We start from the raw sequence: 20,113 nt of genomic DNA, 5'->3' as shown, positions 1-20,113 counted from the left end.
CCATCCATCCAAATAAAGATTTTCCATCACACTCATGTCCTTAGATGAAAATCACATGCATTTATGCATATTGTATAAAAAAGACACAATGCAGGTAGTAATAATTCAAGATAACTTTAACACATCAAAATAAATTTGAATTATTTTGAAAAGAATTGTGATTTGGGGGGAAACAGAGAAAAATGACTATTCATGCATCACAGTAGCCTTTTAGATTAACTTGTGTGTGGAGCTATTTTCAGAGTGACTTACATTCAGCAATATTTTTAGTTACAGTGATTGGCTGATCAGAGGTGGTCTAATGACTGCAAAGTGAAAAAAGAAGTTAATTTGCTCATGAACACAGTGAAATGGGGCAGAGAGTAATTGTCAAAATACAAATATTTGGAAATTAAACTAACCAAGTTTCAATTTTTCAAAAGACAGATATTTCTTTTCTTTAAAAAAGTAACAAACCCGTGAGCATGATTTAAGCTTTTTAAATTAATTTAGAGAACACCAATTTCACAAATAAAGTAGCATTTTTTCATTTGTTTACAAACACAGCATAAATCATATTGCAAGGAATGTTTAGTGTGGCTGAAAATGGAGGAAAATCTGACACACCACCTTGACAGCTACCCAGGGTACTAAGTGGCATTTGTATCAATTAAGGAAAATGTGTTCAAGAAGAAAGATATGTGGCAGAATATGGATTTTGAGAGATTCCTGTAGATTATGACAAAAAGTCCAAAGGGAAATTGTATTTTTTAAACGGTGCTAGAGGTCTTGCCGATGTGTTTGAGGTGAAAAGAGATGCATAGCAGCAAATGAGACTTTAGAACACAATGGCGCAGTGGTTAGCACCACAGCCTCACAGCTCCAGCGACCTGGGTTCGGTTCTGGGTACTGCCTGTGTGGCATTTGCAAGTTCTCCTTGTGACTGTGTGGGTTTCTGCTGGGTGCTCCAGTTTCCTCCCACAGCCAAAGACTTGCAGGTTGATAGGTAAATTGGCCATTGTAAATTGCCCCTAGTGTAGCTAGGAGAGTTGAGGGAAGGTGGGGATGTGATAGGGAATATGGGATTAATGTAGGATTATAATAAATGGGTGGTTGATGGTTAGCACAGACTCGGGGGGCCAAAGGATCTGTTTCAGTGCTGTATCTCTCTATGATTTAAGACAAAGATAGTATTACATAGTGTTAACAGCACAGAAACAGGCCATTCAGCCCAACAGTTTTATGCCAGTGTTTGTATAAACCACACAAGTTTCCTCCCGACCTTATGTCATCTCAATCTATCAGTATCCTTTTATTCCTTTCTTCATTGTGTGTTTATCTAGCTTCCCCTTAAATACATCTGTTATTCCCCTCAACTACTCCATGTGGTAGTGAGTTCCACATTCTCACCACTCTCTGAATGGGAAATTTCTCCTGAGTTTCTTATTCGATTTATTATCTTATATTTATCACCTTTAATTTTGGACTCACTTACAAGTGGAAACACCTTCTCTACATCTGCCCTATTGAATCCCTTCATAATTATAAAGACCTCTATCAGGTCACTTCTCAGCCTTGCATTTGTAGAGAAAACAGCCCCAAACTGTTATTAATAGTCATAAGGAAAAAAGATGTGTGACCATGGCTGAAAAAGATATTTGGCATTGAGGTGGAGTTGAGGCTTTGTGTATTGATTACCACGGCTCTTAACTGTTTCAAGGCAGAAATTAGATCACAAGCTATATGTGGGTTGCCATATATGGTTCAGTCCACTTGGTTTTATTTCTTTTTAATTCTTTGTTGTGTAGAACATCTTAGTAGACTATGTATGACACGGCAATGCAATCTGCATAAGTATGGTAGCCTAGTGGTTATGGTACTAACAGTTCAAACGGTAAGTTGTAAAATAGAATTGAATAAATCAAGTATGGGCTAGCACTAGCAGGAATACCATGAAAGCTACTGGATTGTTCCAAGAACTCATTTGCTTCATTTATGTCCTTCACTAATGCCTACCTACATGATTTCATTCTCACACTACACCATTGACTTTTAATGCCCTCCAGCAACTGGAATGGGTAATAAATACTGCCTTCCCAGTGTTTTGCCCACACCTAAGCGCAAACTAAAAAGCTATTGATTTACTTATGTTCAGATCAGCCCATGCCCAGTGAGTAAAGTGATACCTCGTATCAATGCATGTCAAATTACTTGGTACAAATATCACTTCGATTAAATTACACAGTTAAGCATGGGAGCCTACATTATCTACCATGACACCCTGGTGCTTTTTTTGTTTAATGAAATCAGAAATAATAATCAATTAGTACACCCTTGAAATTACATTGTGGGAAAATAAGTTAAATGAGTTATCACGCTCACTAAAATAGAAGATGGAGGAATTTCAGGCAAATCTCTAAGCATTTGTATCCCACGGGCTAACTATAAGGCCCACATTTATATGCACTACACAGAAAAACGTATTCTGGAGTGTGTTGGAAGTCAGCAGTACATCTCAGACTGATGGATCACTTAATTTCAATCTCTCCACATTTGTTAACTGCCTTGTGACACAATGCCCATTTAAGGAGGGGAGGTGAACGATACTTTTAGATCGATTAATTAAACCTGGGATGCCACATTCTCATGGGAATGCTATTTCAGTTAGTTTGCAAAGCCGAACCAGGCCAGGCCCGGCCATGTTAGCGAGCCCGCTGCCATGTGCCCACTGCTCGGGGAGAAAGCCTGACACTTGCCTTCGTCTCCAGGCCCGGGTAGGTATTTGTGGCAATCGCCGCCTCCCACCAACTTCACCCAAGTCGTCCCCATCCAAGCTAATAGCACATTACCCAAAACAGCATATTGTTTCAGTTAGTGTTACTGTTATTGGAAAATGAGAATGGTTTCACTTTTGTCCCCCATGTGGCAGTGTCTCAGTGTCTTCTCTGTCAATTTCCCACTGAACTATTCCTACAAAACTATTTGGCAATTGAGCCCGCGAGTCTGCGACTGGGAAATATTCTGTGACAGATATTAAAACTGTTGTTCGTTTTACTGGCAGTAAGAATTTTTAATGAAATGTCACAGAAACTACTAACCTGACTTGGGACCGACTGTGCAAAACTATACTGCCAAATTAAAACAAGAAAATCCCGAGATTTTTAATAGACTGGGTAAGTGCAACTAGAACAGGCGCATTTCATTAGGGTTAGAATAAGCTTTTTCTATTGTCTTCCATCTCTGTCTCCTCGTCTCGTAGAAAAAATGCAATTAACACAGGTCAAAACATACTCTGACATCTGTGGAGTGTTTTCAGCTTCGAGGATGAAAAGAGTTCTCTATAACTAAAATAATAATTTAAACATTATGAACGAGCAATCATGGTTTCCCTTTTAATAATAAGATAAAGTATTCTCTAAAAATGAACCAGATCCAGCGGTCGTTTTGTCCTCGCACCATGCATTTCTTATGATGGACAGAATTGCCATTATTGATCGCTGCTCAGCATGGAGTGAGTTTGAAAGGGGGACAGAAATCTGTGATATATATACTGTAAAACCATGTGCAACTAACAGGACAAAAATCAAGAAGGACTGCTTTGCAATTTCCCCTGTATTTCTTGGCTCTGGTACATGCGTAGAAACCAATCCATGCCTTGTTTAACAAAAAATGAGCTACTACATATTGCACATGGATGTATTAATCTATTATAGTTGATCTCTTTCGCACATGCATTTATAAGCGGACTACACACTGTTTCTGTGTGTCTTATTCTCTCACCCCTACACACAAATGCACACACTTTAACAGCCTATCTATATTTGATGTCTGTCTGCCTATGCTTCTTACATTTTTCTGTCTTTCACTCACTGTGTTTCTGTCTTGGTGTCTCATTATTTCTGACACATTGTTTTTTCTGCCTTTCACCTATTGTTGCTCAGTGTCTCGTTCTCTTCCTGTATCTCTTTTTCTCACACATACACATCTTTTTGTCTCTCTTTATCCTACTGTTACACATCTTTTTCCCCTGTTACTACCATTGTCTTGAATCTTGCGTCCTCGTCTCATTCGCTATTATTCCAACTCTTCTCCCCTCCTCCCCCCGCGTTACAGTTCTTAACTAAAGTTTTGAATTATTAAACGATAAAGTAGCAGTAAAATTTACTCCTATAACATTGAAAAACCTTTGATGAGTTGTGTCAGAGCATAGCATAATAACAATTCATATCTAATGCAGTTTCTGGATTGGGGCGGATAACTGTTCATGTAGTTAAGGCTTATCACAATGATTTTATATTGACCAACATTTTGGGGTGTTTGAAGTGCTGTTATGAGAAGTGATTAACTAAATGACTGTCTCACACATTGATGTAAAGTATGCAGTTACACAACAATTTCATCTTTTCAAACCGAGTTACGGCTATGTAACAATTGTTTGTCATTCAGTAGAAGTACTATTTATTTTCCCTTCTTACAAAGAATTGTTTCATGCAATTTCAAGCAGTGGATAAATCTGCCCTATTTTAGTTGTCAATGTTTCAGAGAGCTGCGTATGGATTTCACAGCAATTGAATACGTGGTTCCTGATGGTTTGTGCTTTACTGGCTGTTTACACAGGACTGATAGCATGCTAGTTTAGTTTAGATTTTAAGTTTAGTTTATTGTGCGGGGGGGGGCGGTGGTGGTGGGAGGTGGTGTGTTGGGGTAGTCACGTGACGGTGACAGGTCCTGCCTATTGAGAGCAGACCACCCACCTCGAGGATCGCGCTGCTTAATAGAAACAGGCATGTAATTGTGAGACCTTCCAGCACACAGCAGAATGACTGCAACCTAGCAGGATTATTACACTCCCTGTTCCCTTAAAATCACTTTTTAAATCCTGTAAAAAAAATCGCATAGCTCCTGAAAATATAACGCAAAGCAAGACCAGTACGGTCACACAGGGGAGCCTCGAAGAAGATGGTAAGTAAAATTACCTTTGATTTAAAAGAGACTGCAGTGCTTTTGGAGAGTGAACTCTTGGCAGATAGCATGGGCTTGTTGTGTTACTGATATAGTTAATTCAGCCACTGCTGCTGTAGCTAATAGTGGGATTATTATGGTTGGATGGTAAAACAGCGTTGATATGTATCTGAGGTGATTTTGTTTACTCACTATATTCGGAATACTCACAGTTAGGCTTGGTTGGTTGCTGAACAGACGGGCGGTTGATGGAAAAGCTGACAGAGTTGGGGGTCCTCAGGATCCCTGCAACCCATTTTCACGCTCCGAGGGGTCGCCCCAGCTTCCGTTCAGCACAATTCCTATAGAGATGCACCTCTGGGACAAAAAGGAATCTCTGATCACTGCTGTCTTCTAGCAGGAAAAAAGACATCTATATTTTCTCCAATTGAATCTGTAAGTAGAGTGGTGTGCCATAAGATTTATTTAATCTATTTCCGATTTGTAGAATATGTTGCATTTTCTACTTTGCTTTACTTCCAGCAATTTAATATTTAACACTTAAATGATATTTAAAATAGAAATCTAACCTAGTTAATCCGCCCATAAAAGTAATCCAAAGCATGGGTGAAAACCCAAAATGAATCTTCACAGATGAAAAAAATCATAAAATATTTATTTATGATCAAAGGCGACAATATAAAGTGAAACCAGATAGTTATATTGAAAGCGTAACCCTTTACAAAAAAATCTTCAGCCACGAAAAGAGATTTTGGAGATCGCTGCATGTAAAGAAATGTCTTAATCTTTCTCATTTTCACTTAAATAGTTTTCCCCCTTAGACATAAGCAACCCCCCCCCCCCTTTATTTTTTGCTGGTAATAGTCCTATTGAGTGATGTAGGCGTGAGGTGTAAACCGGATTAGCAGAGTCAAAGGGTGAGCACAATGAGGCGGAATTGTTTTACTTCCTTTCATTTCTCACGCCTATATATCTAATAAATTTGTTGCTACAGCGGTAGGTCAAAGGATCGTGTCGCCAATCGTGTTCGACAAGACGTGATGCTAGGTTGTCAAATGAATGGCCCCTGAAATGATTAAAATTACTTACTGAAAGCAGATTTTTTGTGTGTGTTTGCCAGTATATATATGTCTGTCTGTTGTATCCCTAATTTGGTGTCCATGCTCTGGACAGCATGCAATCCACTTCTCTTTCAGCTCGATCGGGGGTAATTAGTTGCATTATTTTGACAGTTTTTGTGAGTAGTGCTTTTCCCCCATCGTGTGTGGGAGAAGCAGAGGAGGAGGCTTGACATATTGAAACCAGTTACAAGAAAAACTACTGTGTACTGTGTTTGAAGATTAAAGCTCATTGGAGGACAATATCTACTTCAGTTGAAAATCCTTGTTAACCGAAAATAGTTCAAAGAAAAAAGTGCACGCATTTTTTCAGAATCGGATCAATCCTTATTAATTAGTCCCGACAAAACAGCTACATTGAAAATGCAATATGTTGTACTCTGAGTTGAGTCAAGGTAATGTAATGTCCTTTCACTCAAAGTGTTCTAGGAGGAAAACCAATGTGTGAGAAACTCAAATGAAGCTATTCAAATTATATATGTGTAAGATAGTTCTAATGCAAATTCAGTAGTTAAATCAAATAGCTCCAAATAAACACTTGGTAACAGCTTAGAAACGATGTCGAAAGTTCTAGTTCACTTATGTTTATTGGAATTGAAAATGGAATGAATGATCCATGTCAGTCAGTGAGTCATTTATAGAGAGCCTGCACTTTTTGTACTGTTGGCGCCAGAGCTGCTTAGAAATGGATGGTGTCTTTAAATCCTAAAGATTTAAACCTATATATGTTGGATTTGGAAGAGTCTAATGCGAGATTCAATGTCTAAATGTGCCACCCATGCATACCTGCAAACAATGTCTGTTTAGTGGGAGAAAACAATGAAATACTTCAAAATCTATAGACTGATGACAGCATGGACAGAGGGACGGAAAGCCATGGCATAGAATATGGATGGGTGGATAGACTGAAAAAGGAAACAGCTAAAATAAGTGAAAATTCATAATATTCATTAATTTACGCAAATGCACATAATTGGATAATTACTAAAATTTGTAACTTAGATATATTTAACAGTTTAAAAAGTTTTATCCTTATAGTAAATTTAAATCATAAAACTTGGCGAGTCCCTCCAAATCCAAATCAAATGTTCAAAGAAGGATTATCTAACAATTCAGGGTATTGGATTTTATGTATGTCTCCACCTAACCATAACAGAAAAAGAAAAATAGCGTAAAATGTACGTATGTTTTTAATGCATGAATTAAATATACAAAAATCCTGTTAATAAAGGGTCAAACGCAGGAGAGTCATACTAACTTGCTAGTTGTACTCTGCAAACCCCAACTGACAAATAAAATTGATTAAATCCATTTGAAAAAACGATTCTGACCACTAAAATCACTTTAGTGATTTGTTGAAGTTAACCCAACCGGGCGTCGAGCGCCGTTTACATGAGCAAGGCATGCATATTAAAGACAACAATGCTTCCAAATGTAAATAAGGCTAGATTGATTACGAACAACATTATCGCTTCGGAATGGAACACTCGCATGCATTAGCAATGAGGCAAATCGAGGGCATCCATAGCTGACCACCCAAGTTGAGAGTTTGTGCTCACACTTCTTCCTTTCTCTCCAGCCATACAGAAGCAAGGCAATTATATGCCAAATGTACACCATCCAATCCCTTTGCCTTTAAAACAGTTAGCTGTGGACCACAAGATTAACATGCATCGCCCTTTTAAACATTTCCCTATTTTAAATAGAACAACCGTTTATAATAAATTGGAGGGGGAACTGTCATTGCATCTTAAACATTTTGTCAAAAACGGGCCCTTGACCACATGGAGCCATTATATTTTACCACCAACCAAATGTTCTACATATCGCAGATTTGCACACAATTAGTACATTTGTCAATAGGTGCGTGAAAGTAAGTCGCGGCAACTATTGATTAACAACGTAACGGGTTAGACTCCCCTTTTAGATAGTAATGCTAAGATAGCAAATATATTCCTCATTTAGATCACTATCAAAAGCTCAGATTCAATTAATAGGAACGTTCTGGTTAAAATGGCAGAGGTTTAATGATGCAAGACGCAGATCGTCAGAAAAATAAATTGATCTTCTTTCCTTGACAGTTCTATATAAAATACATTATATTTTGTATATGGATTTAAATTCGCAGACGAATATGACATCCAGTTAAAAGGATAATGTTCCTTTAAAATTTCGTGATACCTTTAAATGTGGAAGATTATCAATTAAGATGCGTTGATTTTTACCCGGATTACATTAATCTCTTGAAATTGAATATTACTTTATTCTTTTCTCACGTTTCATTTGTTGTGACGATATTCTATATTTATAAATGTTTATTATAAACGGAATACCAGAAACCCTAACGCACAAACACCGTATTAAATTATTTATATACACATATCTTGAGAACATAGAACCCATTTTGAACAGAAACAGCTGTCGTGGTTGTAAATGCTAGTTCAGAATTTGGATTGCATTTCAACCAATTCATCAATCTTCAAAGTGGCTGGTTGCAGTACCTATTGAGGTCTGTAAGGGGCGTAGTATAAAATGTACTTTGGGGGAGAGGTACAATCATATAAATTCATTCATTACAAGAGTATGGTTAACGATATCATGTTGCATTACAATTAATACCAGACAGATGAATATTGACCATAGAAGAAGTGTATGTGTGTGTTTGCATGTCATATATTTATATTTATAATTGGGACCATATTTGCTTTCGCAGTCCTAATACCAATATTAATACTAATCCATGAAAATACTATATGTTTACCACATATCTGTTGGATGGATGTAATTACAGTCGAACTAAATTTGATTAAATAATAACTCATTGGGACTTAAATAGTTCGTGTATAAATTAAATAAGTAAAATTGATAGATATTGTTTATTTATTTATAATCGTGCTCAATGAGCTTTCCATGTACTCAAAACATGGATATGAATTATGAAATTCAATTGTACTAAAAAATTAAGATGTCTGCTTGAAAGTAAAAATGAGAAATGTATAAACATTCATCCTAGAAGCAGAACCGATTTACATTTAATATTGTAGTAAATAATGCTTTATTACACAAAGTATGGTCAATTAGTGGTAATTGCCACTTCCTATTTTTGAATTTATAAATCCTGACATTTGTGGTTATGTTAAATTTATCCTTTGGTGTTTATGTAATATTATTCTACTTCCGTTTGATTTCATATGAAACACCGAATAAACAATTCCGAACGCCTACCCGAACCATGTGCATTACCCACATGCTCATATTTCAGCTCCTACATACCATGTGATTTCTAGCCCCCGTGATTATGTACTGTTATTCCAATTTAAACTTGAATTGGTTATAACATACTGTAGTGTCACGTTACAGTATTGCGCTCGATAAAATAATTCATCTCAACAAGCTCAGCTTAAGGCCTTGAAATACTATCTAATTGCGACATTGAACGAAAGTTGGATTGAAAAAAATTAAATTCCTCCTAAAGTGGACTGTGCCTCTACAAACTTCCACCCGGTACAATATTAGTTAACCCGGCGAGTGGATAGATCTTGTTCGGAATGCAGGCTTGTCTCAAATTCTTTACGCACCACCGCACATGAAGGTGAAATTCAACTGAGCAGGTTTCCTTCTCCCGCCACCTCCTTTCCTTCCAGAAATTAACAGAAGTCTGTTAATTAGCCATGCAAATCACATTGATCCTGATGGAGTTTGACAGGACCACTGAGGGTTTTGTTTTCTTCCTTTGCTACTACTGTAATTCAGCCATTCTCACATTGTTGCAGCGCGTCGCCCTGGGTACGCCGGTCACATGACCTCCAGTGAAACTCCCCTATCTCTCAATGAATAAAAGGAAAATGTGTGTGTGTGGTTTGTGCGGGGGCGGCCGGGCGGGATGTGGGAGATTTGTCTGATTAAAAATGAACGATAACCTTATTTGTATCTAAAATCCCTGGTGATTAAAAAATAAATAAGGTTTAATCATTTTCCAAAGTTTGTATCCAGTCGGATAACGTTCCCATATATTCTGGGCGATTTAAAAAAAAGTTTATTTTGTTTTTCATTTGTGTGGGTTGAGAAAGAGCAGCTATTAAGATTTCCAGTGAATACACAACACACAAAAAAATCTGGCACTTCCCACTGCACGATCCAGGGACTGTCATTATTTGTGCAAGCTGGTAATTCAACTGAGACCTCCCAGCATTTGTTACAACTTGAGGCCAAGATACCGCTGAAGGATTTTCATTTAAACAAGAGCGAGTGCCTCCAAAAGCACAATTTACTCGCGAAAATCGGCCGCTGTGTAATCTACAGAAACCCCGAAACTAAAGAAAAAAAATAATCTTAGGATCGTATCTTTACATATAAACTCTTTTTACCAAGTGCGTGCGAAAGAGAGTGGGAGAGAGAGACGGGAGTAAAGGGCTATGATTTCTTTCAGGCGAACCGCGGCTCCCCTGAAGTGGGGATGGATGCATTCACAGCCTGGGTGGTCTCTCTACTTTGGTGAGCTGTTGCTAAGCAGCTAATAATAGTCGTGTTTGCTGAGTAATTTCTGCCTTCCTCAGCCAATCAGAGCCAAGCAATACAAGCCTTCTCCCAGCCATCTGACGGCCCTGGAGGCGGGTTTTTGCTTTCCTTCCCCCCTAAATGGAGAGAGATTCTATTGAATCAAGGCTCAGAGAGTTCCAGGGCCTGGTGCACAGAATGGTTTAAGCGAGTGATCGGTGCGGGTAAAGCTCCGAGTCTCTGGAAGAAGGTGAACGTTTTGAAGCTCCCCTCTCCGCTCACTTTTAAAACGCACAGTTCCCCGTGAATGTAGAAGATCGCCAGGATCCCCCAGATCGCGAAATGTGGGAATGGAAGGCGCAAACTTTGACTCGCCATCGCTACGAGGAGTATGAAGTTTGCCAGACAGCGTCTACTTTGCTGAGGATTAAAGTGGCCGTTTGGTGGAAGCTAAGACCGTGTGTGATTATACTAGCCCAGTCCCATCCACAACATGGCCTCGGCTGTTAACACTGCGGAGCGCCGAAGGACAGAGGAGGACCATGTTCAGCAAAACAGGAGGAGGAGAAGGAGAAACCTGCGGCATCCGACAGCGGTTTTAGATTATCTGGAACGGCCGAGCTATTGCGATGCTGCCTTTGCGCTGGATCAAATCTCAAAGGTGCATTTCCAGTTTGTAAAACACTTTTTTTCCCTTCTTTTTTTGTGCACCGGGGGCCTTTTGTGTTCCCATTATTATCCAGAAGCAGTAGAGTGGGAGCTGAACGCCGCTGGATCATTGCTTTTTACCCGTGTTATCACCGAATCTCTAAACAAAAAAGTGAAAGTTTTAACCAAGAGAGTAAACAAAGCTCCGCTCTCTGAGCAGTGCTTCCAGAGCTGTTGCAGTACAAGTAGCACGGAACATCGACACACTTGGATGTGTGTGTGTGTGTGTGTGGGATTTCATGTCTCTTAACACGCCATTTTTGCATATAAATACTTTAAACCGAAGAGGATCCCGGATTATCTTTTTTAAAAAGCACAAGAGGCAGTAAGATCCCGGCTGCGTCTTTAAGTTTTAAAGTAAACAAAAAGCGAAACATTCTTTAAGCGATCGTATCTGTTGAGAGTAGGATCCTAAACTGAAATCCATGTGGCTGCCCTCTTCCGTTCGCAAATATTGTCGTAACTCTCAGATGGCTGCTTCACTTCCTAATTCAGATCACAGCGTCCTGATACTGCTATGGAAATGAATTACTCCAGCTTATGATGTTACAGCAGAGCAACCACGTGGATGTACTATTTGCTACTATGTAAACCATTAGATGTTGACCCTATAAATGTGGCTGTTGCATTGAATATACTATTTGGGAAAACTTAACAAGTTGATACTATTGGGGTTTAATTTTTATTCCCCCCCCCCCGAAAACAAAAACGTATATGCATTTGTTGTCTTAATTCATTTGCATTTTAAAAGATGGATTTCAAACCTTGAGAAATCAATCTTTTTACAACATCTGTATTTTAATCTCATTGTCTCCTGTCACCCCTGGCGGTTGTATTGCAATGATATTCAACTCAAACAGATGAAGTGACAGTCGCTGCAAAGACTTTGCCGTCTTTAGTGACATGATACGGTAGCGCCCATGTGTAGTGAACCTTAAAAGAGTTGCCGAATGGTGCTAGTTTAGGTAAACATATTGCGACATAAAGGGTTATTTTTTTCCAACAGAAATACGATTACTGTAACTGGAAATGGTCAATCAGAAGGAGTGCTGTCTCTTTAAGGATGCGATTGTCCGCTGAGTTCTCTCAGTTCCTCAAGTATCTCTTCTGCTCCTTTTTTAGGGAAAGGCTACTGGAAGGAAAGCACCGCTCTGGCTTCGAGCTAAGTTTCAAAAACTCTTATTTAAGCTGGGCTGTTACATTCAAAAGAACTGCGGAAAGTTCTTCGTTGTGGGCCTGCTGATATTTGGGGCTTTCGCAGTGGGATTAAGGGCTGCTAATCTAGAAACCGATGTCGAGGAGCTGTGGGTAGAAGGTAAGAGAAAGATTTCCCCTCGCGGTTTTTTTTTAACAGAATCTAGCTTTAAAACAAAGAATAAATGTGCTATTAAAGAGGAGGGGAGGGATGAAGAAACATCATAGCAGAATGGGATTGTTTATTGTATAGCTGTTTGGCCAAGAGCCAAGGAAAAGTTACAAAGAATTTGCTGTAATCCATAATGCTGAATTTCTACATTTGTGTAAAGCTTGCAGGGTCTGGTGTTGGGGGTGATGATAGTGACTTGTAGCATATTGTTTAGGGGAGGAGGGGGTATTAAAAAGTGTTTTTTTTTTAAGTCGAGCTTGTCAAAGCCGCCATTTTGTGAGTGCCCCCAGCAGCAGAATGTGATCAGTGCAGCTCTCTCTCTGTGAGTGAGTGAGTGTGTGTGTGGTCCTGTTTTGGACAGCTTTCAACTTTCAAAAAAACATTTGTCTCAGGAAAAAAGTGAAGTCGTACAGACTGGAACGCATGTTTGCAAAGTAGATTAATGTAACCTAGCGGGTGGTGACGTATGTTTAATGTAATTGCAGTTAGTATTGCATTAAAAAAAGTTTTCTATAAGTAGTTTTTTTTCTGTGGGAGGAAACTAAATTCAATTAAGAGATTTTGTGAGCTTTGATCTACATCCTAGTGGTTAAAAACAATGGGGCAAAAATGGTGAATTGTTAATTGATGCATGAATAGTTCACGATCTGAAATGCGGTTAGTGAGCTTTTAGTACTGCAAATGAACAGTTTTTATTGTTTAGGAGGGAGAAGTGAAAACATTGTTTTTCTTGTCTAAATGCCGTCAAATGTTTCTCACAGAGTACTTTATTACATATTAAAAGTAGTTTATGAAGCTTATGCATAATATGTTGGGTCGGGGAAAAGTATTTTTTCTCAAATTTTTTTGTGTAATTGTGTATAGTACTAAAACCTCATTTAATTTGTGAAATACCTCATGTTTCTTATTGATATTGGCAACATCTCATAAGTATGAAATTTAATAAATGCTTAATGTTATGCTTTTTAATATGAAAGTTTCAACATCTATTTTTATGACAATCACGATATGCTCTTTTTATTTTCACTTGTTTTACAGTTTTGTTTGCTACCTGTAGCTGTGCTTTTTATGATTTTGCCTTCTCATTTGCTTCACATATTGCCTTTGTCCCTCTGTCTTCCCTCCCCCTCCCCAAATGGCTGACAGCAGCAGGAATCTTGTGTAGCTGTGTGTGTTCTCAGTGGAGTGTGTAACGCTTTGGTCACGAACATGGGCACTGCACAAATAAACCAAATGAGCAGCAGTTGCATATTTCTGTGGTTAAATGTATAAACAGAAAGGAGTGCAGTATAAGGAACTGAAGAGAGAGAGGAGTTATGGGGGGTCTTTATGGGGACCAGTTTTCCTAGTTTGCAAAAATTTGACATCGTAAATATGGGGGGAATCATCACTGATGACACTTTGACAACCTTTTATGTTTAGTCCATCAATTTTTAATCAAAATAACTTTGAAGCATTTCAGTGTAAAGCTAATTTGACCTATTGCAACAAAGTGTTGCTTTGATACTCTACAGATCACCAGGTGCTGATGAAATACAGTAAATATACTTTGCTGATGAGAGTGTGCTCTGAGTTTCATTTAAAAAATTGTATTTCAAATTGATGTGAGGATACAAAATCATTTTAGTCAACATATTGTACTGACCATTTGTTTTCGGAATACTTGCAGCTATTTTGATAGTTATTGACCAGATTCTCATAATTCATAGCAGCAGTGTGTGTGTGTGGATTATTGAGCGCATATTGAGAAATGTGTACAATATTGAATGAGGATGGCTGAAGACAACATTTACTATATCTAGTCTGCAAAAGATTCTGGTTTCCAAAGGACTGAGATGCTCACTAAATACAACAGGATTCTGTAAATTTGCTGTTTTCTCCCAACAACTCTTAAATGTTATGATACGGTTATTCCAGAAGTGAATAAATGGTACTTTTTAAACATACCATTGTGTCCTTCTAAGCACAAAGACACAGATTTAAATGTTATATTAAATTTATACCCAAAATATTTTAATTGTTTATAATAACCTTTGGAACAGTGTTACAAGATGCATAATATACTGTCTTAATTTACTCTCTTAGCCATTTGTGCCTCTATCATTACCTCTTCAGTATGTGAACTCGCTACTTTTTTGTTTCATGTTTTATTCACTAGCAGGCACACTTGAGCAAAATGGGATGATTACCAGCCAATTTTTCTCCTCTTCTCTGGCCATGATTGACAAGCACTCTCAAGGAGAAACTTGAGTGTAATGTCATTTGTTATTGGAATTGATGTAGTTATCTGGCTTCTTGTGACAATGTTACACAAAACTATCAAAGTATTTTCTTTTGCAATTGGCCTCTCTATTAGTCAATTGATTAAAAAGAATAATCAGGTACATTAAATCATCACTAAGTTTATATACAGTGTCTGGCACTGTTAGCATCTTTCAAAACAAACTAAAGCTTATTCAGATCATGTATCCAGTTGAAGTAGTCAGTGCCAGCTGCCTTGTTAATAAACAAAAGGACCAAAAATATTGTTCAGTGTTTGGTTAAAACAACAACGTTCACAGTCTTCTTAAAAAAGGACCTCACTGTTCAGATCAAATATATTTCCTGTACTGTGTCACAGCATACTAAGCCATACGATACCCTCTGGCATTGAACCGGGTATATTCAATGCAAATTAATATATTTTCTGCTGGAAAAAAATGTAATTGATCCTAAAACAAAATTTCAAACAAGGGTCTTTACACCTTGCAGAGTTAACAAGACCATTAGAATTTGAAGTTTCTCTACATTTGTTGACTGTTACTATATATTTCTGTTGCTTGTGTACTTATCAAGTATTTCAGCTATGATAGCACTGTTTGACCATCATTCTAAATTAAATAATAAAATGAACTAATTAATTGAATACTCAATGTTTATGAAAAGCTGAAAATTTAGAATAGGTGAAATGTATCTGTGATTACAAGGATAAAATACTAAACAGCTGGGAGCAGGAAATGAACAAAAGAAAGGACAAAATGAGAAAAAATAGCACCATTAAGGCCATTCCTTTCACAGACCATATATAATCTCTATTTTTGAAGTGTTTTCCTCTCAAACCAATTTAATTTTCTGCATGTACACTCCTCGATGGTCAAAAGCATATAAGCGTTCACACCCAGAGTGCATCTTCCTTACCTGAGTATGAACAAAGTCTTTGGCAATTTGGGTATCTGATTTCTAAGTTCCTTCTATGCACAACATTAAGGCACCATGATATAAATTAATATTTAGCTTCCTCTTGGGAAATTTCATTTTTTAAAAGATTGTTCTTTACAGAATTTACCAGTCTATGTGGAAAAATTCATCGGCAGAACAAAAGTAAATCAGTCTACTACTAGCAAAAGCTAAAGTATAGCAACTTAAAACTAAAAGTGTAGTAGCATTGGTAATTTCACTACCAGATTGCACAACTACCATTTATTGTGTAAAACGAACTTTAACCTGGATTATAATTATGGCAGTGCAGTCAGTGTCAACAAAATTGAATATAATTAATTAAGAATCCAGTTCTACATAACTGTGTTCCAGCATACAATAAACATTAATGCTTCCTATAATCTACCTTGGCCAGCTCTGTTACTGTAATATATAAACTTAAAATAACACAATGCTTAGTAAATTCCTTTTTTTCACTTGTGTTTTCTGCCAGCTTATACACTCACTGTCCAAATTTTTTTCTTTATTCATTCATGGGATGTGGGCATCGCTGGCCAGGCCAGCATTTATTGCCCATCCCTAATTGCCCTTGAGAACGTGGTGGTGAGCTGCCTTCTTGAACCGCTGCAGTCCATGTGGAGTAGGTACGCCCACAGTGCTGTTAGTTTAGTTTTTAGTTTAGTTTAGAGATACAGCACTGAAACAGGCCCTTCGACCCACGGAGTCTGTGCCGACCATCAACCACCCATTTATACTAATCCTACACTAATTCTATATTCCTACCACATCCCCACCTGTCCCTATATTTCCCTACCACCTACCTATACTAGGGGCAATTGCTAATGGCCAATTTACCTATCAACCTGCAAGTCTTTGGCATGTGGGAGGAAACTGGAGCACCCGGAGGAAACCCACGCAGACACAGGGAGAACTTGCGAACTCCACACAGGCAGTACCCAGAATTGAACCCAGGTCGCTGGAGCTGTGAGGCTGTGGTGCTAACCACTGCGCCACTGTGCCGCCCCACACAGGGGCGTTCCCTGTGTGGGAGTTCCAGGATTTTGACCCAGCGTCAGTGAAGGAACGGCGATATAGTTCCAAGTCAGGATGGTGTGTGACTTGGAGGGGAACTTGCAGGTGGTGGTGTTCCCATGCATTTGCTGCCCTTGTCCTTCTAGTTGGTGGAGGTCGCGGGTTTGGAAGGTGTTGTCTAAGGAACCTTGGTGCGTTGTTGCAGTGCATCTTGTAGATGGTACACACTGCTGCCACTGTGCGTCGGTGGTGGAGGGAGTGAATGTTTGTAGATGGAGGTGCCAATCAAGCAGGTTGCTTTGTCCTGGATGGTGTGGAGCTTCTTGAGTATTGTTGGAGCTGCACCCATCCAGGCAAGTGGAGAGTGTTCCATTACACTCCTGACTTGTGCCTTGTAGATGGTGGACAGGCTTTGGGGAGTCAGGAACTTATTACCTTCCACACCTTTTAATTCACTAAAATTTGGTTTGGAAGTTGAATCAGGTTCTCCCAGACAGTATAAATTGGCATTCCAGAACTATAGTGAACTTGAGAGAGTAATTCACTTGCAGTTCACATGGTGCAGTGTAACTGCACCTTTTGATCATCTCAATGTGTACATACTCTTGTAACGTTTAATTGTTGTGCTTCCAACTCCAGATGTTTCTCCAGCTTTTATTTTACTGGGAGTTGTTTCCACATATCCAATATACTTTGGGTGGGTGTGAGGGGGTGGGATTCTTCTGTTCGCCAGACTTGTTTCAGACTTGCTTATTTTAAATTGTATTCTGTGGCTCTGCACTAACTATGGTGGTGAAATAGTCTGGTAATATCTAGATCATGTATGCGTTTCAAAATTTTAATGACCTCAGTCTTCTCAAACAAAAATAAGTTCAACAAATCTCATAACTTAAAGCTCTAAATGTTATTTTTGAAGGTATGGTTCCCATATTTCAAAATATGGCCTCTTCAGTGAACTGTACAAGGTAGAATAATTTGAATATTAATCAAATTCCACCCAGAGGCAGAGTTGGCAATATAAATTTTAATAATTCAGCTAAAACTGTGTATATTATTCCACATTCAACCTATATAATAACATCATGTGACATCAACACTATAATACTGTACATATATTGTCGGCTTCAGCCACTTTCCCAAACGCATATTCCTCTCCCTTGAGATTTCTGACTCCCGAAGGCCAATAAACCACCGTGGAAAGTTTCATTATGTGAAACGTGCTAGAAAAGTTGTTGTTGCAGTATGCTATTGAATGATGCACAGTTGTGTAATTGCTTCTTGAAAAATATTTTGTTCATGTTATTCCATAATAATGCACAGTTCACACTAATGGGTATTGCATTATTGACTAATGTTACGAAGGTACATTTGTCTATACTTCCAGTCCTGCAGGAGTGTCCTCAGGCCAAAGTTTCCTTGGCCCAGGGAATCTTTGTTTGAAGTAATAGCCAACACTTCAGTAAACCTTCAATGCACAGACAGTTCTAAAATGGAATCCTAGCCATATGAAATGCTAGCCTTTAAAAATGTTGTTCATTCTCATTTTAAAAAGTTGTTAATGATTTCTGTAGCTACTGGAATAAATGGGTATAATAAGTATTGAAAAATAACTCAATCCACACCATCAGAAATATGGGTCTATTACATTGACTTATTGTAAAGGTTGGGTTTATTTATTATTTATTTATTTAGAGATACAGCACTGAAACAGGCCCTTCGGCCCACCGAGTCTGTGCCGACCATTAACCACCCATTTATACTAATCCTACACTAATTCCATATTCCTACCACATCCCCACCTGTCCCTATATTTCCCTACCACCTACCTATACTAGGGGCAATTTCTAATGGCCAATTTTTGTATTCTGTGTACTCATTCTGGTGTAAGCAGCAAAGTCTCTTAAATTTATTCCTGATTTTGTCAAAGCTGTCCGCAGAACCATTCCTAATACCATGAAAGTTTGGTTGGGAATTATTTTTGTTTGTTTTCAACTCTCCGATAACAATTCTACTGCTTTACTTACCTGGTCATTCTTTATCAAGATGTTCCAAAATGTATCAGTAATTTCTACTTTGGGATTCAATATTGAAATATCAATTTTAGTATCTTAATACTGGTAATGAGTCTTCCACTAGATTACAGTGTAACTTAAAAATTCTTGTGCTTCACAGAACATTAACACATTGAAATATTCACTCCAGAGACCATTTTCACTGCTGTATATCTAGAAACAAGACATCTTAGATATTTACATGTTGAAACAACTTATGTTACACTGATATTCCTACGTATTTAGCATTCTTCTAACATTCGGATCAATAGAGCAGTGTTCAAGTCTAGCAGAAATGCCAGTTATGTTAAGGATAGATTTAAAATAAAATCTCTCCTTTAATATTGTGTTGTAATCAAGTACCACACATTGCATAATGTGCAGCTAATAAAAAGCATCTTCTCTGACACGTTCAAAGCTCTCCTCATTACCATGTTCGAAAATACAGGACAACATATAGATATTCTTTTAAGCACGTGTGGATTTTAAGATTTATTTTACAAGGCTCTGAAGCTCAAACATGTAAAACAAGTTTGTATGTTGGACCAGTGTTTAAACTGTACATATCTGTGCTTGAAGACTAAAATAAGACAGCTTCCAGATATATGAACTGAGTGATCCATTTGTTTAGATTATGTTCCACAGCTGATGCCTAGATTAGTGCTGGCTGGATGAAGCTATGGGAGATTTGTCTGGTTTCCACGATGCCATGTTTATATTTCATTTGGATTCCTCCTTCAAAGCTGACCTCCCTGTGACCTGCTGATAGGCTATGTCCACTAGGATACTAGCTTCATCTTGGCAGCAACTGATCTCAAATTGAAAACTCAGATTATGTCTTTTTTTTCTATTCTGCTTTTATTGTCCTGTTTTGGGATTCATTTTGTTTAAATAATTTTGACCTTAGGCTGAGATGCTGTTGGAAGTTGAAAGTAACTGGTCAATTATGTATTGTTGCACTTTGAGAATGTATTGTGTCAACAGACTGCTTACTATATGTGTAGATTAAGATGTGCAGTCCTCTGTGTTTATGATTTAATTAGATTAAAAAGTAGTTTAATGCCACTGTTTATGGAATGGAGGGCAAAGTGATTGATGCTATCATTATATTTAGTGATAAATTTCCAAATAAAAGTATTACAAAAGGGAAAAGGAAATAAATGGCTAGTGTCTTTTAAAATAGTATTGCTAAAAGGCTTTTG

At 38.0% G+C, this 20,113-nt stretch overlaps 1 protein-coding gene across 4 annotated transcripts in view; it reads left to right on the top strand.

Annotated features, from left to right (window-relative positions):
* The first annotated feature begins 4,867 nt into the window (after positions 1–4,867).
* Positions 4,868–20,113, top strand: part of ptch1 (patched 1) — a 98,213-nt gene continuing 82,967 nt past the window's right edge. For 3 of the 4 annotated variants that reach the window (XM_068030088.1, XM_068030086.1, XM_068030090.1), the window contains exons 1-2: positions 10,698–11,217; positions 12,387–12,579. In XM_068030088.1, the coding sequence (XP_067886189.1) occupies positions 11,050–11,217; positions 12,387–12,579 (361 nt within the window). In that variant the 5' untranslated portion in view covers positions 10,698–11,049. Of the gene's footprint in view, positions 4,942–10,697; positions 11,218–12,386; positions 12,580–20,113 lie in introns of those variants that run through there. The other variant, XM_068030089.1, reaches the window with a different exon arrangement.

This window comes from Heterodontus francisci, chromosome 4 (genome assembly GCF_036365525.1).
Source record: "Heterodontus francisci isolate sHetFra1 chromosome 4, sHetFra1.hap1, whole genome shotgun sequence".
NCBI lineage: Eukaryota > Metazoa > Chordata > Chondrichthyes > Heterodontiformes > Heterodontidae > Heterodontus > Heterodontus francisci.
This window is presented reverse-complemented; position numbering and strand designations above follow the sequence as displayed.